Genomic DNA, 20644 nt, shown 5'->3' on the forward strand with positions numbered 1-20644 from the left:
TACAGAATTTTCAAGCGCAGTCAACTAATCTTTCACGTACTTTATAAAACTGAACAAATGACTTTTCGTTAAAATTTAAAAAACACTGTTGCCCATACTAGTACTAGAATAACTCTAGGACTTTTCTATATTTTCTAATAAGAAGTATATAATACAGCCTTGTATTTTGTGTCCTATCCAAAAGTCAAGCACTTTCAAGGAAGGATTCACGTACTTTTTTTTTCCGTGTGCTTGGTTTGCAGTAAGTTTGTGGCTCCATAAAGTCGGAAAAAAATCAATGCCAAAATTAAAGAAAAATTATAAAAAAGGTTTTAATATGAAATTTCCAAGTTTTAATGAACTTTGGATTCCTAATGACATGTGCAGCAGTTGTTACCTCATGTTGAAAACATGGGAAGAGGGTAAGAATATAAAGTATAAATTCCCTACTGTTTGGCTAAAACCTAAAAATTGCAAGGATTGCTAATTTTGCAACACGAATCTTAAAGGGACAAACAGCAGGAAGAAAAAAGCAATTCGTTATCCTGAAACAGCTTCAGTAGTTTACTCGGTATTAAGAAATATAAGCATTGGTAATGTTGAAGACAATAAAGATTTTGATTTGAATTCTGAAACTGGCAATGATAATGACAAAGGCGATAATACTACTATTAGTGATGTTGATAATGATGATGAAGATGTCAGTGAACGTGAGGATAATCCATTGAAACAAAAGTCAAAATACCTATAGTTTGGACACAGGAGAAGCTAAATGACGTGATAAGAAATCTTGGACTGTCAAAAGATGAAGCTGAGTATTTAGCAGCTAAGATGAAACAAGACAATGTGCTTGCAAGTAATGTCACGTCATCTACATATCGAAACAGGGAAAAAGAATATACCGAATTTTACGAAGAAGATGAAGACCATTCGATTGTTTATTGTCATGATGTAATGGGACTAATAGATAAATTAAAGCCTAACGTTTACAAAAATCATGAATGCCGACTGTTTATAGATGCCTCCAAGCGGAGTCTTAAGGCTGTTCTTTTACACAATACAAATGTGTATGCGCCAGTTAGCACATAGTTTGCTTGGAATTTCTAGGAAATAAAAAAAGCCGCAGATATAGTGAAATTTTATAAAAAATGGTAGAGAATTTTAAAAAGCTGGGATGTTTGATTAGTTATAAAATTTACTTTTTGGATTCACATTTAGATGAATTTCCTGAAAATCTTGGTGATTTTAGCGACAAACAAGGCGAGACATTTCACCAAGATTTAAAGGATATGGAGAACCGATAACAAGTAAATTGAGTAAGAATATGTTAGCGGACTATTGTTGGACGCTGAAAAGAGATATACCAAAGAATAAAACTTCAAAGAAGAGAAAAAGAGCTCCTCTCCGGAGATCAGTTGAAACTAAGAGGGTAAGGTACTCAAGACATAGAAATTCAGAAATCTGTTCTTTTTTGTCCGCCATATTGGAACCGCCATATTGAATTTTTATAAACTAACATCATATTCGTAATCAGCGACCCCGAAAACCTCCGAGTAACGAGTCTGAAGTAAATGCGGGGAATTTTTAAATACTTCGTCCGACATATTGGATCCGCCATTTTGAATTTTGAAAATCTGATGTCAATGTTTTTCTCTTTAGATACACCTTAACCCATTAACGCCCACCAGGACGCAAAATGTGCCATGATTTCACGACTCTTATTTTGTATGAAATAATTAGTTAAAAATTTTAGGAAATACCATTTCTGACGTAAAATTTATCGCTCTTTCGAAATATGAAGCTAAAATTTGTTTATAATTATCTCAAAAAAATTTCTAACAATTTTATTGCAAAAAAACACATTTTTTTACGAAAAAAACTTTGTCAATTATTATTTTGACATGGAAAACTAAAGAACATGGTCCCAAAAGCACAAAATATCGCGTTCTCGAACTCTCAGCTATAAAAATCCATAAATCCTTTTTTTAAAATTCAAGATGGCGGATATAAAAATGGCCATTTTTCCAAAATGCAAAAGGCCAAATAAAAATTTCAGGTAATGTTTTTCAAAAATTATTAGATTTGCTTCAAAATGGTTACTTGGGGGTTTTTGGGGTCACTGATAATGAATCTGATGTTGCTTTTTTAAAATTCAAAATGGCGGGCCCAATATGAGGGACGTATTTTTTAAAAAGTGATTGGATTTGCTTGAAAATAGTTACTCGGGGGTTTTTGGGGTCGCTGATTACGAATCTGATATCACTTTTTCAAAATTCAAAATGGCGAATCCAATATGGCGGACAATTTTTTAAAAAGTAATTTATTTGCTTGAAAATGATCATTGGGGGGTTTTTGAGGATGCTGATTACGAATCTAACATCAGAACAATATTATGTTTATCCTCCACGTCCGTTAACCGTCAACAAAATTTTATTGACGTTGTCCAGCTCTTACCACGAAGGAGGTCGACGTGCAAAAAAGCCACTTTTTTTATTTAAAATTTTTTTTTGGATTTTGCCTCGAAAAATATTGCTACTATCATGCAAAATGCAACAAAAGGACACAAAAATTGTGCATTCAATGTGGCATAAATATGTGCGTCACTTGTTTTCAATCAAACCACATGTAGTGTTAGTCTCTTTTTTATCATTGCATAAAAAATGTCATAATTATAAAAGTGGCATAATTATCGTTGATTAATAAAATTGTTTAATAAAATTAAAAAAAAGTAGTCATTACATTTTATGTCATTACGAGTATAGGCTAGGATAAATTAGGTTAGAAGTACTCGCATTTGCCTGGGAATTCGGCCAGGAGAGAGGAAAACTGCTGAAAATCTACTTCCTGAGTACAACTGGTTTATTGACGTCGAGTCATGAATGTACATCTGGATAGCCATCACAAATGCACAAACATAACCTCGGCGTCAAACCTACCGTTTGATATATCTCAATCATATACTGGATTCCACCAACCGAGCTATACCATCGGTTATCAAGTTCCAGTTGGTACCAAAACGAAGCTTGAATCTTTCCCTAACTTTTATCTCATTACGAGAATTTGATAGAATAAAGATTTGAGAACATTTTTATGATTTTAGGAATTTTATATTTTTAACATGTAAACTTTAACATGTAAACAATAGACCCCTCTCGTGTCTATTGTCGTTGCGTGCGCGCTTATTTACCATCTAGCAGCTGAAGTAGAAGATTTTAAATCTCAAGTTAGTGCAAATTCGCACCTGTGTGCATTTAGTGAGTGTAGATTGTTAAAGATTAAAAACAAAAAAAATTGAATTTTGCGTGCAAAATCGAGTTAAAAAAACTTAAGTATAATCAATCGTGTTTACAGTAATATTTGACTATTATTATACAATTATTTAACTTTTTGTTAGTGAAATTTAAAAATCATTTTTTTTATTACCATATTCTAAATTTTTATAGTTTATGTATTTTTGTCAATTATTTACAAAATTGTTATGTAATTTTGTATTTTTTTATATGTTTTTTTATAATAAATGAATGATTTGAGTGTATTTTGTTGTTATTTGTTGCTTTATTACCATATATCCACTCCAAAAACCGCTATGTGCCCGAATTCCCCTTTTGAAAAATACAGTAACTTCTGAGGGGCGGGAAAAATACTCAAAATAATTGAAATAAAGTCTTATATTTTTTTCTTAAAAGAGGATACATTTAATCAACAGACAACTTTTCTTTGAATTAAATGAAAAATTGAAAAAAATATTCGTTTTTTATGTTTTTTAATTTTTTTAACAACAGCAGTTTTTTAATAATAATTTTTTCACAACAACAAATTTTTTTTTGTAAAATTGAATTCCTCCATTGTATTGTACGGGAAATTTCACCCCAAAATGATATATTATTTAATATATTTACAAAGATTTCTCTATCCTACATCGATTATTAAAAATGCGAAATCCCAATTCGCACTTGTGTGCGGTATATGGGTGCTGGATAGGAGTGTGTGGTAAGAGGGTTAAATTTATCAAAAATATTCGGACTCGCCTTAGGCTTAATAAAAATGTTTCATACACATTTAATAATTAGTGCATATTCATTTTTGAATTTACGGTTGCGTCTTGTTTATCGCACATTTGGACAAAAAATATCGTGTGCAACTCGGGCGGAAAGTTGTCAATTCTGACCTCGTACGATTGCCGCCTTTGCTTCGCTCGTGCGGCAAATTTCGAACTCGGTCAGGAATTGACAACTTTCCGCCCTTGCCACACAATATACTATTAACGACAATAGTGTTTTCAACCGAAAGTTTATTATAATAATAGTATAATTTTTTAAAATGATTAATTATTTAACAATTTTCAATAAAACATATATTTAGTCGTAAATAAAGACAAATTTTATATTTACATTGTTATTAAAATATAATTACATGTGATTTTTGACGACAGGGAGGTAAAGTACTTTTCTCTCCCCGCTATGACGTCACAGGGAGGTAAAGTATACTTTTCTCTCCCCGTTATGACGTCACATGGAGGTAAAGTAACATTCCCTCCCTCTCGTAGGAAAAGACATACTTTCCACCCTCTACACAGGTAAGAAATGATGTACTTTCCGTGCGTGTGTTAGAAAAATATATTTCTTAATACTTAGTTTGCGTCTACAGAACTTCTTGAAATTAGGAGTACTCGCATTTGCATGGACTACCCGTCAAATGGGTTTTCTCGCCAGTGGAGAGAGAAACTGTAGAAAACCTCTCCTGAGTACGACCGGTTTATCGACAGTCGAGTTCTAATGGTGTGTACCGGACAATAATCGACGGTGCACATCATTATACCTCGACGTCAAACCTCCCGCTCAGATTATCTCACGTGCCGGAAAAATACCAAGCACCATGAGGAGTATTGAGAGAGGATAATGAAGAGTTTCTCTTTATCAGAATCCTCACTTCTTTACCAACTAAATTCCAAGTACAGCATTGCACTGTCAGTTAAAAAGTGATATTTTAGAAATCTTGTTCTTTTTCCTCACTCGAGATATTTTTATACCTAATTTTTCTGTATTTGTCTGGAATTAAGAATTCTCTAACGTTTCTGTAACATTTCAGTACTTTTTTCTTAATTCATCAGTTTTTTAGCCACGAAAAACATTTGGGATGATTAAACCTAATGCATTGTATAATTGAGAAACCAGTCCAATTGTCCAAATGCCGTTTGGACAATTAAGCAGACAGCTTGCTCAATTGTCCAAAATGCTATATTAAAAAATCCTTTTTTACTGGGTTTAGTTACGTTAAAATCTATGTGTTATTTAACCTTTTTTTAACTACAAGTTAAAAAGGGACAATGAAGGACAATAAACGTATCTATGATACGTCAAAATCTATTTAAAATTTAACGTCTTTTTAACCTATACAGGTTAAAATGGGTCAAAATATATGTCAAAGTTTAATATAATTTTTGACATATAGGTCAAAAAAAGTCCATAACGATTGTTACATTACCCCGTGTAGAAAAATTTCGGGGCAGTCTGGAGTCCAGAGATTGCCCCAACTAGACGCATCTGGACGGTCTAATCTGGACGGTCTAACTGTGTGCTATATGGGATTTTTCTGGACGGTCTAATTTAGACTTTCTAACTGTATGCTACATGGGATTTTTCTGGACGGTCTAATTTAGACTTTCTAACTGTATGCTATATGGGATTTTTCTGGACGGTCTAATTTAGACTGTCTAACTGTATGCTATATGGGACTTCATTGGCATCACTAGAATTTAAAATTTTTAAAGTACAAATCAAAGTACAATCAAGACTTTAGTGCCCGATTTGTCGGTCTTCTTTGAATTTATACATGGATTGTCACTTCAAAATTCAATGGAATAATTTAGTATCTAAAGAATCGTTCAAAAATAAATATTGTAGGTTTGTATGAATTATTATAAATAAAATTTTCAATGAGTTTAATTAAAAATTCTAAAGATCTTAGATTTTTGAAAAATGCCTAATAATTCAAATTCTCCTGAAATTAGATAAATTTTTTAACATATTGTATTTGATTAATTATTAAAAATAATTTATCTGTAGAAGAATTTTAGTTAAAAACACACAGAAAAAAATTAATCTCTAAATTAGAGATTAAATCTGAGATTTAGGCATAAACTATCACTGGAATCGGACGTAAGATGTAAGCAGATCACTAAATCTGAAATTTGGTATTATATCTAATCCGAATATTAGTATTGTGAAGAACACGTATTTCTTATGCCTAAAAATGATATTAGGAATCTCAAATTTTATGACTTGGAACATATGTTCTAAACTATCAACTTATTTGAATAAACAATATTAAAAATTTTAGTCGTATATTTATATAATTCTTATTTTTGTAATAACTCGATGTAATAAAAATTTATAATTTATCACAATTTAGAGTGAGAATTATTCACAAAATATTTATATTGTTTTCCCTGTATGAACTATATATTGACAAGTATAAAAAAGTAGTTGGATATTTTTAAAACACAATACGAATTTTATATTTTTATTTCATTTTTTTGTTTTAACGGCGTTGGAAGGTCTGTAAAATTTGTAGGTTACAATTATCGCCCGACAAAATACGACACTGACTGATTTAAATGACGTGAAATAGGTAAATAAACATTTTTCAACCACTTTTTCTGTAAACACAGCCACTTTTTACAAAATAGGCCAACATACAACGAGTAGGAATCTTCTTAATTACCTAAATTCAAAAGATGGTTTAAATTCATGCAGAAACGCGGTTGTAAAATGTAAAATTGGAAAGTGATGTAATGCTAAGAATATAACAGCTGGACCATTGTGCTCTCTGCATGCTTCTGCCCTCTTCTGGCGACTGGCAGTAATCCGCTTCTTGTTGTCTGTCATTACATTACTTTCCAATCATTTCCAATTTTACATTTTACAACCGCTTGACAACCGCGTTTCTGCATGAATTTAAACAATCTTTTGAATTTAGGTTATTAAGAAGATTCTTACCCATTGTATGTTGGCCTATTTTGTAAAAAGTGTCTGTGTTTAGAGAAAAAGTGGTTGAAAAATGTTTATTTACCTATTTCACGTCATTTAAATCAGTCAGTGCCGTATTTTGTCGAGCGACAATTGTAACCTTAAAATTTCACAGACCTTCCTTCACAGACCTTCGCTTTTATTTGGATATTTGAAAATAAAATTAATACTTAATTAATTAAAATGTTTTAAATCTTTTTTGTCACTGATTAACTTAAAACACAATGTACCTAATTCATATAAAAAAAGTTGTGAAATTAACAAATCTCTAAATCAGAGATGTGAATTTATGGCGTTTTCTGGTATAAAGTTTGAAAGAATCAAACACAACTTATCACAGTAATTGTGACTATAATGTTTAATTTAGATACACTTATATTTCATTGGACTTCAAATTAATATTATTTTAAGTTTAGCGATTAATTTTTTTCCGTGCACTATAAACAATTGAGTGTTGGAGAGGTTACAGATTATTGTAGAAATTTAATTATTTTCAAAAGTAACAAAATTCTACACAGAAATTCAATTATGTTCAAAAATTTGTTTAAATTCTCATCAAAATTTCAATCATCTTTATAAATAATAAAATCGTTCTCTGAAATTCAATTATTTTCCAAATTTTTAACAAGATTCTTGGCAAAATAAAATGTAAGCAAAAATTTAATTACTTTCATAAATAAAAAACCTTTCACAAAAATTCAATAAGGATTTACAAATTTTTTATAAGTTTCTTCTCAATAATTCAATTATTTTTATGAATAATAAAATTCTCAAAATTTTTTTATTATTCAAAATTTCTTAGTTAATCTCAGAATTTCTTAATTATTTTTAATACAATTTTAATCGAATTCTTCGAAAAGTGTATAATTATACTTAAGAATTCTATTGAAATTCGCCATAAGAATTCAATTATTTAAAAAATTTTTGATAAAACTGAAAGTAATTCAATAAAAAATGGTTAATGATTATAATTGTAGTAAGAATTATTTATTTAAATATTCATATATAATAATTAAAATAATTCGGGATTATTATGTGTAATAATTTTAGTCATAGTTTTTACTTCGTCCCTATAAGCAACAGAAGATATGACACTGGCATTGATATAGTAAATTAGGAGAGTTCACACCCAGACTTCAGTGGCCGTGCGGTTTAAATGCTTCGCGTCGGGTCGTCAAGGGTGGGGGGCGTGAGTTCGATCCCACATGCGAGCGGATATTTTTCATTGTAAGTGTTATATAAAATAATAAAATTACTGTATTTAATCTGTATAAGTGTTATAAATTAAAATTGTAAATAATGTTAAAGGCCTGTTAAAGAATGAATTTAAAAAATGTACCAATTAACGCAAATTGTTTTTTTATTAAAATTATCTTTCAATATTACTCTTTTAAATAATATTTACTGCTAGTGCAGTATATTATTTATTTGAAAATAATATAATTATTATAATAATAAGTTATTGTCATTAAATACATATACACACATATATATGAATAACAATAATATTTATTTATTATTAATAATTCATATTTTCACATTACATTGAATAAACGTGAGAACCGAGTAAATTTGGGTAAATTATTTAAAATTAAAAACCTGAAATATTGAAATCGAACCTAAAATTTGAAATATTAGTACTGCTCATAAATGATTAGCCCTGATTAGCTCGTCCAGTCTGGACCAACGCGTGGTTCAATCGTCACTGGTCTGATTAGCCCATGGTCAGACAGTCTTTTCAGCGCCCAGTTAGAGAATAGACTGTCTTTCTGGCACCACACTAGAACCCAACAATTTTTCTACACGGGACGTCAAAATCTATGCGTATTTTGTCATATATGTATTGTATGTTATTTATTATGATGCATTCATATTAAGAAAACATTCTTCTAAATTTATAAAAATTAAAATAAATATAAAAATAGAGATAGGGGGTTGGCGCGCGAAACGCGCAGGGGGGCGAATATATACATATATCCTCTATAATCGAAGTTTACAATATGACAATACTAATTGTAAGCCTCAGGTTTGTATGTTTGACTCAGGTAATAATTATATAATGAAACTAACGATTTAACTCTATAGTCTTTTCTTCCTCTATCAAGGAAGAATAACATAAGAACTTCGTTTTAAATTATTTATCTTTTTTTACATAATTACAACTGCCATAAGAATATTTTTGCCTGAAAATCTTACTGTTCTTTACTTCGTCTTCCAGTAAAACTGACATAAGACTATCTCTCTTCAAATTTAACCATGATTTCTTTCTCTTTCCAAAGCAAAATTCATAAGGGTGTCTTACTTTACCTAATTTGCATAAAATTTTGTTTTAAAAGTTGCAAATTAATTCATTTTGCAATAACTTTAAAAAAAATTTCTGTTCTTTGGTAGACACATTCCTAAGGGCGAATAAAAATGTAGTTTCAACCTTTCGATTTAAAAAAATGCTTCCATCTGAATGGAAAAAAAATATGGAAGCTCAATCTATGAAAACATTTGAAGAAATTTATGGAAAAAATTATTATGTTGCATCTGAACTTGATGAATCAAACAATAGTCAACTTCCACAACAATTTAAAGAACATAAATCAAGTGATGACTTTGAGGACGATATCGATTTATTTTAATTTTCTAAGAAAGATGCGAAGAAATGTAAGCTGAATGAACCTCAAGAAAAATGTAGAAAAAAAATTGAAAAATATTTAACATCAGATCGTGCAAATGAGAAAACGGATATTCTACAATGGTGGAAAACTCACAAAAAATTATTTCCGAATTTAGCACGTATGTCTCGCAATTATTTGAATATCCAAGCAACACCCGTACCTGTGGAACGATTATTTTCACGCTCTCTGTTGATTTTACGAAAACATCGAAACCGGCTAAAGGCAGATGTTGCTCTCGAACTTCTATGCATTCACAATTGGACGGAAAAGAAAAATTATTGGATTTTCAAATGCATCAATAATTAGTTAACACGTGTGGACCTTCGTTAAATAGTTATTATAAATGATCAGCCATTGTGATTTAATTATTTTAAAATTAAAAAGAATATTCCTTTTGTCATTTCTTAGTTAATATTTCCTTAGAAAATTGACTGTTGAATTAAAAGTTTATTTTTATGGTTGATTTATTATTATTATTATTGTTATTAATTTTATTATAACCATTCATTTTATGTACTTTAGTTCATCCATTTCAATTTACTATATTCAAGAAAGTTTTTTAGTGTTTTTAATATTTAAAAAAAATATTCATTATTATCAAAAAAATTTTGATGCCTAGTTAATTTTTGAAACTATAATATTCATTTATAAATATAAAGGTTATAAAAAGTTTATAAGTTATTAATTTAAATAAGTAAATAATACAAAGTGCACTGTCCATACTCAAAAATGTAAAGCTGAAAACTGTCCACTAAACTAAATTCGGCTTTTTTCACAACAAAAGAAATTACAATAATAAACTTTTGGTTTGTTTTTACTATTCTCTACGTCAAAAACTGATTTCGTTTTGCTAGTTTAACGAACTCTGAGTTCCACCTTCTCTGTGAACTTGAAGCAAATTCTTAAGTCAGCTTCTTACACTGTAAAAAAAGGGAATTAAATTTTAACTCCCCAGGGGATTCTATAAAAGTCGCACCCATTGGGGAGTTAATGCCAGGAGAGTAAAATAAAGAGAGTTAAAACTTTACACCCAAATGCTAACTCCCCAAGGAAAAAATAACTCGCGCGGGTGTTGAATGAAGGGAGTTAGAAATTAACTCTCTTTTGGAGTTGATTTTTAACTCGAAAAATTTAACTCCCAACTCCCGAGTCCGTTTATTCCCTAAATTTTTTACAGTGTAGACAGTACCTAGCTAATTCCTGGTATACCTACAATTCGAACTTGTATTAAATTTTAATGTCTAGGATAGTAATCCTACATAACTTTTAGCTATATTCTAGACAGGCTTTACATCAAAGAAAGTAAAGGTAAAACTATATAAAAACGTCACACTGTAAAAAATTTAGGGAGTTAACGGACTCGGGAGTTGGGAGTAAAATTTTTCGAGTTAAAAATCAACTCCAAAAGAGAGTTAATTTCTACACGGAGAAAATTTGTTCCTTACATTTTACCGAATTTTTCAATAAACTTGGGATATAGTAGCATAATCGTAATTTTTAATAATTTTTATATTATTTTTTCGGTAACAATATTTAAAATCTAATGTGATATCTTTATTCCTTAAGAACTAGTACTGTAAAAGTTGAAAAAAAATTGAACCTGAACGTTTAATGTAAATTAAATAAATACCTCCTTGATGGGCACTAACGTTTCAGGAATAGTTCGGTAAAACTTTCTTGACTTGCCTAAAGTGTTCGTTTTCAGGAATAGTTCGGTAAAACTTCCTTGACTTGCCTAAAGTTTTAGTTTTCTGGATTAAAATACTTTATTTCAAGTGTCCCGCAGTCGAATGAAAGACTTTCACACTAATAGTTGATTTTTCCAACTTATTTAGACTTAATTAATAATCATTTTATTATTATTTAAATTAAAATTCAATTAATTATTTTAAACACTTATTAATTGCCAAATATGTAATAAATGCTTTTAAATCAAGTAAAAAGAAAATATAAAATGGCAATAACATACTTATTTTTTAACATATAATTTATTCATTTTAATTAAATATGAATAATAGTAAGTAAGTAAGCAAATAAACATAAGTAAGTAAGCAAAAAGGAAATAAATAAGTAAGCAATTAAACATATAAGTAAGTATGTAAGTAAGTAAATAAGTAGGTAAGCAAGTAAGCAAAAAGGAAATAACTTGCTTGCTTACTAGCTTACTTTCTTATTTGCATACTTACTTGCTTATTTCTTTCTTGCTTACTTTGCTTACCTACTTATTTGCTTACTTCCTAATTTCCTTCTTGCTTACTTGCTTGTTTCCTTTCTGCTTACTTACTTCCTTATAGGCTTACTTGCTTACTTTATTATTTCCTTCTTGCTTACTTTGCTTACTTGCTTACTTTGCTTACTTGCTTATTTTCTCCTTGCTTACTTTTCTTACTTGCTTATTTCCTTCTTGATTACTTACTTTCTTTTTTGCTTACTTTCTTACTTGCTTATTTCCTTCTTGCTTACTTTATTCTTTATTTGCTTACTTGCTTATTTCCTTTTCGCTTTTTAATACCTCACAATTATTATTTAATATTTCAGAAAGATTAATTTTCTATTAATTAATTTAATAATTTCCAACTTGCACTTTTAATATGTATATTTTTAATTTTAAACACAAAAATTTAAGAATAATAAGGATTTTTATATATTATTGTTTTATTCCATTAAATACAAATTTAAACATTTTTCTTTATATTAATAAAAACATAATTAAAAAATATTTCATAAATTGACCTTGAATATAGTTAGAAATGATTCATTAATATAAATAATTTTTAATTTTGTACAACGATAGTTTATTAATTTGAATCTTTCTCACAAGCGGTGAAATAAAATTGAGATTAATATATAAGGACAGTTCAAACTTCCTGAAGCATTAATGTAAAGCGTGCGATGTGTGTATTAGTGTATGCGTTTAGAATGTACTGTAGGCAGGTGTATCAATTAGTATTTGCTCGTAAACAATTGTAGGGGGTTTAGGTAGTGATTAAAGTAGGTAAATTGAGAGTTACGGCAGTATTAATATAGATCTACTGAAGTAACATTTTTTTTTATTTTTGTTCTTCAAGTTTTACCGAACTTTCAGTAAATTGCAACTCGTCAGTTTTACCGAAGACTTTAACTTACGTTTTACCGAACTATTCAATAAATTGCAACTCGTCAGTTTTACCGAAAACTTTATCTTACGTTTTACCGAACTATTCAATAAATATGAATGTAGCGAGCACTTGGCTTACGTTTTACCGAACTGTAAGTGAAGCGCTAATACATATATCGTGAGCTTTATGATTTTTACATTATTTTTCAATGCAATTTCTTTTACAGGCTAGTTCTTGAAAAATTACTGTTTTGACACTTCATCCCAGTTTTACCGAACTAAATTCAGTAAAATTTCAGGAATAAATTTTCTCCGTGTAACTCCCTTCATTCAACACCCGCGCGAGTTATTTTTTCCTTGGGGAGTTAGCATTTGGGTGTAAATTTTTAACTCTCTTTATTTAACTCCCCTGGCATTAACTCCCCAATGGGTGCGACTTTTATAGACCCCCCGGGGGAGTTTAAATTTAACTCCCTTTTTTTACAGTGCATTAATTTTACAGGGCCAAAACAGTTTATCAGAATAAATTTCCATGTCAAACACATCTAGAGGCAGTTTATTTCTAGGAAGGTCATGAAAAATTTCAACACAGGTGTAAGTAAAATTAATTTATCGAAGTTTGTTATTACTATAAAATTTGAACAAAAATATATTTACCTGAGATTGTGACCAGATTCTGCACTGACCAGAGGCGTCTGAACACTGCCCTTAAAAATTGCACCCCCAACACCGGTTACACGTAACGTTTCTGCTCCAACGACGACTCTTTCCCTATCCGCGGAAAACAAAAGTCCTCCTCGGGGGTCAGTTATTCGAAATCCTCTCGTCACGCAATCCACTCTGTCCTCGTCTATGAACCAATAAGTGAATTTTGAGCTTTACAATTGCAAGAACATGTTTTTTTTGTTAGACAAACATGAAAGAAGGTTTATATATTTTTAAATGAAATTTTCTCACGTCACTATTTTAACACTCTACTAGACTTTGAAATGAAAAAAGAAATAGAAAATATAATAGATCTTCCTATTTCATTTTCAATGCCGTCGTAAAAATTGAAATTGAGTCAACAGTTACTTTAGCAAATTTTTTGTCTTCGTAACAAGCAGCGCTACAACTATTGGAACTAAAGAACTGGGAAATTTTCTCAAATAAGTTATAATCGTAATTATAAATTGGGAAAAATTCAAAATTTTTTACGTTGAACTCTTTTTTAGAAAGAGTTCTTTCTTTTGAAACATTTACTTAGTAATTTTTAAGACGTTTATTGCGGCCTCTTATTAGCCTTCTAAAATGCATATATTTAGAAATTTAAATTGTTACAAACAATGTTAATTAACAAATAGATAACATTTGTCCTTCTTCATAAAAAAATTGTTTTTTCAGACAAATTTACATTAATGTTTATTTAAGTAATTCTCAAATGCTTGGAAATTGTCTATCAGAAGTGGTGACTACCCGGTGATATAAAGAATAAAATATTCTTTTTTAAATCATCTAAATATTGTCCATATCTAGTGCAAACCTTCAAAATTTGCCGCCCTAGGCAACTGCCTACATACATTGCCTATGTGGTTAATCTGCCACTGCTGACACTAAACCACAAATTTTAATAGTCTATATATTAGAATGTGGTGAAAATTGGGGAATCTATTTTCCCATTTCCTAACATCAATTCGTTAAAAATGGTATATAAAAAATGAGGCAAGAAAAAAAATATTTTGAGCCCATTAAATAAAGTTAAACTATATGTGACTGTCCACGAGAAAACAAGGCTTAGGTCCAAAAAATCAATTTTGATTTTTTTATGGTAATCGACAGATTTTATGTTGCTTTTTCAAATGCAAAAGTCAAAAGTTAAAAATATCAATTACTTTCGACAATATATCGTTTTAAAGATGGGTATGTTAAGCGTAGTTAACCTCAATCGTAGTACTTCAATCGCTCGCCCTGTGAAATTCACGTTTGGGAGCTAAGCCTTGTTTTCTCGTGGACAGTCACATATTATTTTGTATTTTTTAATTTTTAAAAAAATGTTTTTTTCCACCCAGTAAACGAAAACTTATTGAAATGAATTAAAATGAATTCACAAAAAGCTTCACTGAATCCTGGTGTGCGACAAATACGAATTGGAGCCATGTTGCAATTTTCCTAAATTCGTCAAACTGTGTATTGAATTTCCGAACCTTCTATTGGTAGGGGAGTGTGTCTAGGTATGAGACAGGTTTTGTTTTTGACTCCTAAATTGTAAATGGGTAAACAAAATTTTAAATAAAATATACCGTTCAAAAAGTAACTTAAATACGCAACTTTTATTCAAAGAAAATATAAGCACATCGCTTTTGACAGAAAAAAATGTGTCCAGTTGTGAGACACTTATTAAAAATTGCTAAAATTTAAAAAGTTTGACATAAAATGTTATTATTATAATATACTAAATAATAATGTTTATTCGCCAAAATATGACTATCAAATAAACACAATTTAATACACTGAAAAAAAATTTAATTGATTCAAATAACCGATTAATTGACTATTGGGTAAAAATTCCTGAAGTGGGCAACGGACTTTCCAAGGTTTTCAATTTCTATAATAAACTTTATAAAAATAAAGTACTAATAGAGGGACAAACAGTCACCAAGTTTTATTTGAAAATATTCATTTGTTTATTTTTTATAAACAATTTAATTTTAATGTAAAATTTTTTTTTTACATTTATATCTCAGAACTGGATTATCGGATTTTAATTAAAATTTTTGGACACAATTAATGAAGATTTGAGCTTTTTAAGAAAAATTATTTCAATGTTAAAAAAAATTATTTATTGTAAAAAATAATTGTTAATAATAAACAAATGAATAATTAATTGTGTTCTGGACCTTTTTCGTAAAATTTTTTTTAGAACCTTAAACTATATAAATCAAGGATTAAATAACTGAAAGAAAAAGTTGGTAGATCGAAATAGTTTATTAACTGTGAATTTTTTTGTGAGCGCGGTCGCGTTGTTCCGTGCATCGCGGCTTGACGTGGAGCTCCATAAGTTCATTGCACACTCACCACGAACACCAATTATTCTTAAAAACTGAAATACAGAATAAGTATCTAAAATTTAAGATTATTAGTAGAATTATTTTACCGCATTATTGTTTATATTAGTGACAATAATATGTAAAAGTAATTATTTTATTCAGGTATGTTTAAGAAATGTAATTGACTTTCAATTAAATAAATTTTACTTTGTTGGTGTTTAACTAGTATTTTTGTTTTAATTTTCGACTAAATTTGTAAGTAAATATTTTTTTTAATATCATCAGCGATAATTTGAAGAAAAAAAACTGTTTATTACTCAGAAGACAATATTTTACACTTGTAAAGTTTTCAATTTTAACTTTTTGTTCAAAAAATATTGTATAATTTGTTTTATTAATCTAACACAAGGAAATTTGAATTCTCTGCTTTAGACGAAATTTTACCAGTTTCAATAAAAATCCATAACAACAATTTTAATTAAAAGAAAATTTTTTTACTGTGAACTTTTTACTTATTTAACAAAAACATTTTTTATTTACTTACAAATTTAGTCAAAAGTTAAAACAAAAATACTAGTTAAACATTAAGAAAGTAAAACTTATTAAATTAAAAATAAATTACATTTCTTAAAAATACCTGAATAAATTAATAATTTTTACATATTATTGTCATTAATATAAACAATAATGTGCTAAAATAATTCTACTAATAATCTTAAATTTTGAAAACTTATTCTGTATTTCAGTTTTTAAGAATACTCGGTGTTCGTGGTGAGTGTGCAATGAACTTATGGTGCTCCACGTCAAGCTGCGACGCACGTAACAACGCGACCGCGCTCACAAAAAAATTCACAGTTAATAAACTATTTCGATCTACCAACTTTTTCTTTCAGTTATTTAATCCTTGACTTATATAGTTTAAGGTTCTGAAAAAAATTTTTACGAAAAAGGTCCAGAACACAATTAATTATTCATTTGTTTATTATTAACAATTATTTTTTACAATAAATAATTGTTTTCAACATTGAAATAATTTTTCTTAAAAAGCTCAAATCTTTATTAATTGTGTCCAAAAATTTTCATCAAAATCCGATAATCCAGTTCTGAGATATAAATGTTTAAAAAAAATGTTACATTAAAATTAAATTATTTATAAAAAATAAACAAATGAATATTTTCATATAAAACTTGGTGACTGTTTGTTCCTCTATTAGTACTTTATTTTTATAAAGTTTATTATAGAAATTGCAAACCTTGGAAAATCCGTTGCCCACTTCAGGAATTTTTACTCAATAGTCAATTAATCGGTTATTTGAATCAATTAAAATTTTTTTTCAGTATAGCTTCAACCAAAGCATTAAAATCGGTTGACTGAATCGGTTGACTTTCTTCTACTTGACATGCCCAAAAATACTGGAAAAAAATCAAAACAACATTTAAATAGTATGCCTGCAAAGTCGTATTTTTTATGCTGCCCAGATGGGTGTTGACACCGTCTCACAACTGGTGATATGCTGTGTCTCACACCCAGAAATTGGCGCTATTTTGAAACAGGAAAATTAAATTATTTTCAACCGTAGATTAGAACAAAGCAATATTGCATTACAAAATATAAGGAAAACACTAAAAGAAAGTGCATTACATTTACCTTTTCCAATTAATTAACTTGGAAAAAAAGTTTTACGTTTATTGAAAAAACGCTTTTTAGTCGATTATCACACACAGTGTTGGAATCTAACAAAAATAGTTTATATATCCGCTTCGGCGTACACGAAAACGTTGGCTCATATAAAAAGAAATGTTTTTATATAAACGCTATCGGCTTTTTGATATTGCATGTTAAAAAATCGACTGTTTCACAACTGGAGGTGTCTCACAACTGGATACACTCCCCTACAAATTCATTAGACAAGTTTTAGGGCCTTTAATTTTTTTCAATTCGTCAGCACTTGGTCATTTCTCTCGAATGCGAATTCGTTTGCACAAATTGGTGCGAATTTAATCGAATATATGGGTCAAAATAAGTGAAACCGGCCACTTGAAAAATTTTTGTCCCCGAATCTAAAGTTATCTATGGTTTTTGATAGATATATGAGTAAACTTTTACCCGCTAAAATATTTTTCAAAAATTTTATTTATTTTGAAAGTTATCAGGTGTTAAACTTTTAGGTTACTTTTTATTCTTTTCATTATTACTCCGAAACGAATGAAGATAATTTCAATTTTTTTTTGGAAATTAAAGCTAAAAGTCTGTAGTTTAAAGTGCAACTGAAAAAATTGCTGTATAATAAAAATTTCTAATTGTTATTAACAATTATTTTAAACAATTGCGATTTAAAGTATGTTCTCAATGTCGGAAAAAAATCAAACTATACTCATGTGATGCGCAAAACTCTAACGAGTAAATTAAAAAAAAAAGTGAGTAACCTCTAAAATTACAGAAGTTATGCATATTTTTCTGACGACGCGCGGGAATTAACTGATTTGCAAACTCTCGAGCGCGCGGGAATACGCCCGCGCCCGCTCCCGCCGCACTGCTCACACTTGTGTTTTCAAACAATTTATGTTTACAGAGAAGGAAAAGTAATTAAAATATTATTTTCTTACTGAATAATTTATTAATATTTTTACTTTTGGAGTAATTATACATATACATAAAAACCATTTTGTATGTACTCATAAACTGCTTTGCAGTTTTTATGCTTTGATAAAAAACTTTTTTCGTGGGTCTGATATTCTTGAATCGTACAAAAATCGAAATCGATATTGTTTGTGTAGAATTTCATCAAAAAATTTTTTAAATAATTGGATTTCTAAATAAAATAATTGAATCATTTGTCACTTCTCCAAAATTCAATTTTTATTAGTGTTTTAACTGAAATTTCTTCTATAAATCCGCTATTTTTAATAATTTATTATTTCTTAATAATAAATAATAATTAAATTTTTGCCTGGAATTGTAGGTATTAAAATTATTTTTTAATATAATTGAATTCTCTTAGAAAATTTTATTAAACTAGTAGATTTTGAAAATCATTGAATTGAGGAAATCTTCTGAAAATAACTTATATTTGGAGAAGAATTTTATTATTTATAAAGTTTATTGAAATGTTGACGATAATTTAAAAAATTTTTATCATAATTGAATTTTTGCAATCATTTGTAAGTTCATCCATTTATGAAAATTGTAAACGCACTCTCTAAATCTGAATTAGTAGAAAGTTAATAATGAAATGGCGAAAAGTCGTCCACCAAATGATTTAGTAATATATTACTAACAAATAGTGAATTTTACTAATTGATTAGTAGATTTCCACTAACAATTAGTAGAACTGTTTTATTAATAGTCGATAAAATAGTTTTACTAATTCATTTAGTGAAATGAGTGACTTTTAATTAGTGAATTTCTACTAAAACATTAGTAAAATTTTACTAAGAATTAGTAATATTCTACTAATTGAAAAGGGGAAAAGTCGTCCATGAAAACTACTAAAAATTAGTCAAATTTTACTATGCCTTAGTAGAATTCTACTAATTCAGATTTAGAGAGCAACTCTTTTAAAAATTCAAATAATTTTGAAATATTTTTAAACTAACTTTTACTACTTTTATAGTAAAATATTTCTGATAATTTTTACTACTTTCGGAGTAAATTTATTCCGAAAGTAGTAAAAGTTATCAGAAATGTTTTACTATAAAAGTAGTAAAAGTTACTTTATATTTTTCTCCGTGTACAATTATAATCGAATACCTCGAAAAATGTAATTATTCTTAAACATTTTATTAAAACTCGTTCAAAGAATTCAATTATTTAAAGATTTGTTAATACAATTCTTTATGGGAATACAATTTTAAGAAATAATAAATTATTAAAAATAGCGGGTTTATAGAAGAAATTTCAGTTAAAACACTAATAAAAATTGAATTTTGGAGAAGTGACAAATGATTCAATTATTTTATTTAGAAATCCAATTATTTAAAAAATTTTTTGATGAAATTCTACACAAACAATATCGATTTCGATTTTTGTACGATTCAAGAATATCAGACCCACGAAAAAAGTTTTTTATCAAAGCATAAAAACTGCAAAGCAGTTTATGAGTACATACAAAATGGTTTTTATGTATATGTATAATTACTCCAAAAGTAAAAATATTAATAAATTATTCAGTAAGAAAATAATATTTTAATTACTTTTCCTTCTCTGTAAACATAAATTGTTTGAAAACACATGTGTGAGCAGTGCGGCGGGAGCGGGCGCGGGCGTATTCCCGCGCGCTCGAGAGTTTGCGAATCAGTTAATTCCCTCGCATCGTCAGAAAAATATGCATAACTTCTGTAATTTTAGAGGTTACTCACTTTTTTTTTAATTTACTCGTTAGAGTTTTGCGCATCACATGAGTATAGTTTGATTTTTTTCCGACATTGAGAACATACTTTAAATCGCAATTGTTTAAAATAATTGTTAATAACAATTAGAAATTTTTATTATACAGCAATTTTTTCAGTTGCACTTTAAACTACAGACTTTTAGCTTTAATTTCCAAAAAAAAAATTGAAATTATCTTCATTCGTTTCGGAGTAATAATGAAAAGAATAAAAAGTAACCTAAAAGTTTAACACCTGATAACTTTCAAAATAAATAAAATTTTTGAAAAATATTTTAGCGGGTAAAAGTTTACTCATATATCTATCAAAAACCATAGATAACTTTAAATTCGGGGACAAAAATTTTTCAAGTGGCCGGTTTCACTTATTTTGACCCATATAAATGCAGAAACATTTTAAGAACTTTACACTGAAATATTTCTAAAATATTTTTAAAAAATACTATGTTCTGTGTGGGAA

The 20644-nt window shown here is 28.7% G+C and overlaps 1 protein-coding gene across 2 annotated transcripts in view; it reads right to left on the reverse strand.

The window, feature by feature from the left end:
• The window catches only part of LOC122502435 (zeta-sarcoglycan), a 316329-nt gene that overhangs the window by 44274 nt on the left and 251411 nt on the right, over positions 1–20644 (reverse strand). For both annotated transcript variants that reach the window (XM_043612486.1, XM_043612485.1), the window contains exon 6: positions 13428–13620. In XM_043612486.1, the coding sequence (XP_043468421.1) occupies positions 13428–13620 (193 nt within the window). The remainder of the gene's footprint in view (positions 1–13427; positions 13621–20644) is intronic.

This window comes from Leptopilina heterotoma, unplaced genomic scaffold (assembly GCF_015476425.1).
Source record: "Leptopilina heterotoma isolate Lh14 unplaced genomic scaffold, ASM1547642v1 Lhet_228, whole genome shotgun sequence".
Lineage (NCBI taxonomy): Eukaryota > Metazoa > Arthropoda > Insecta > Hymenoptera > Figitidae > Leptopilina > Leptopilina heterotoma.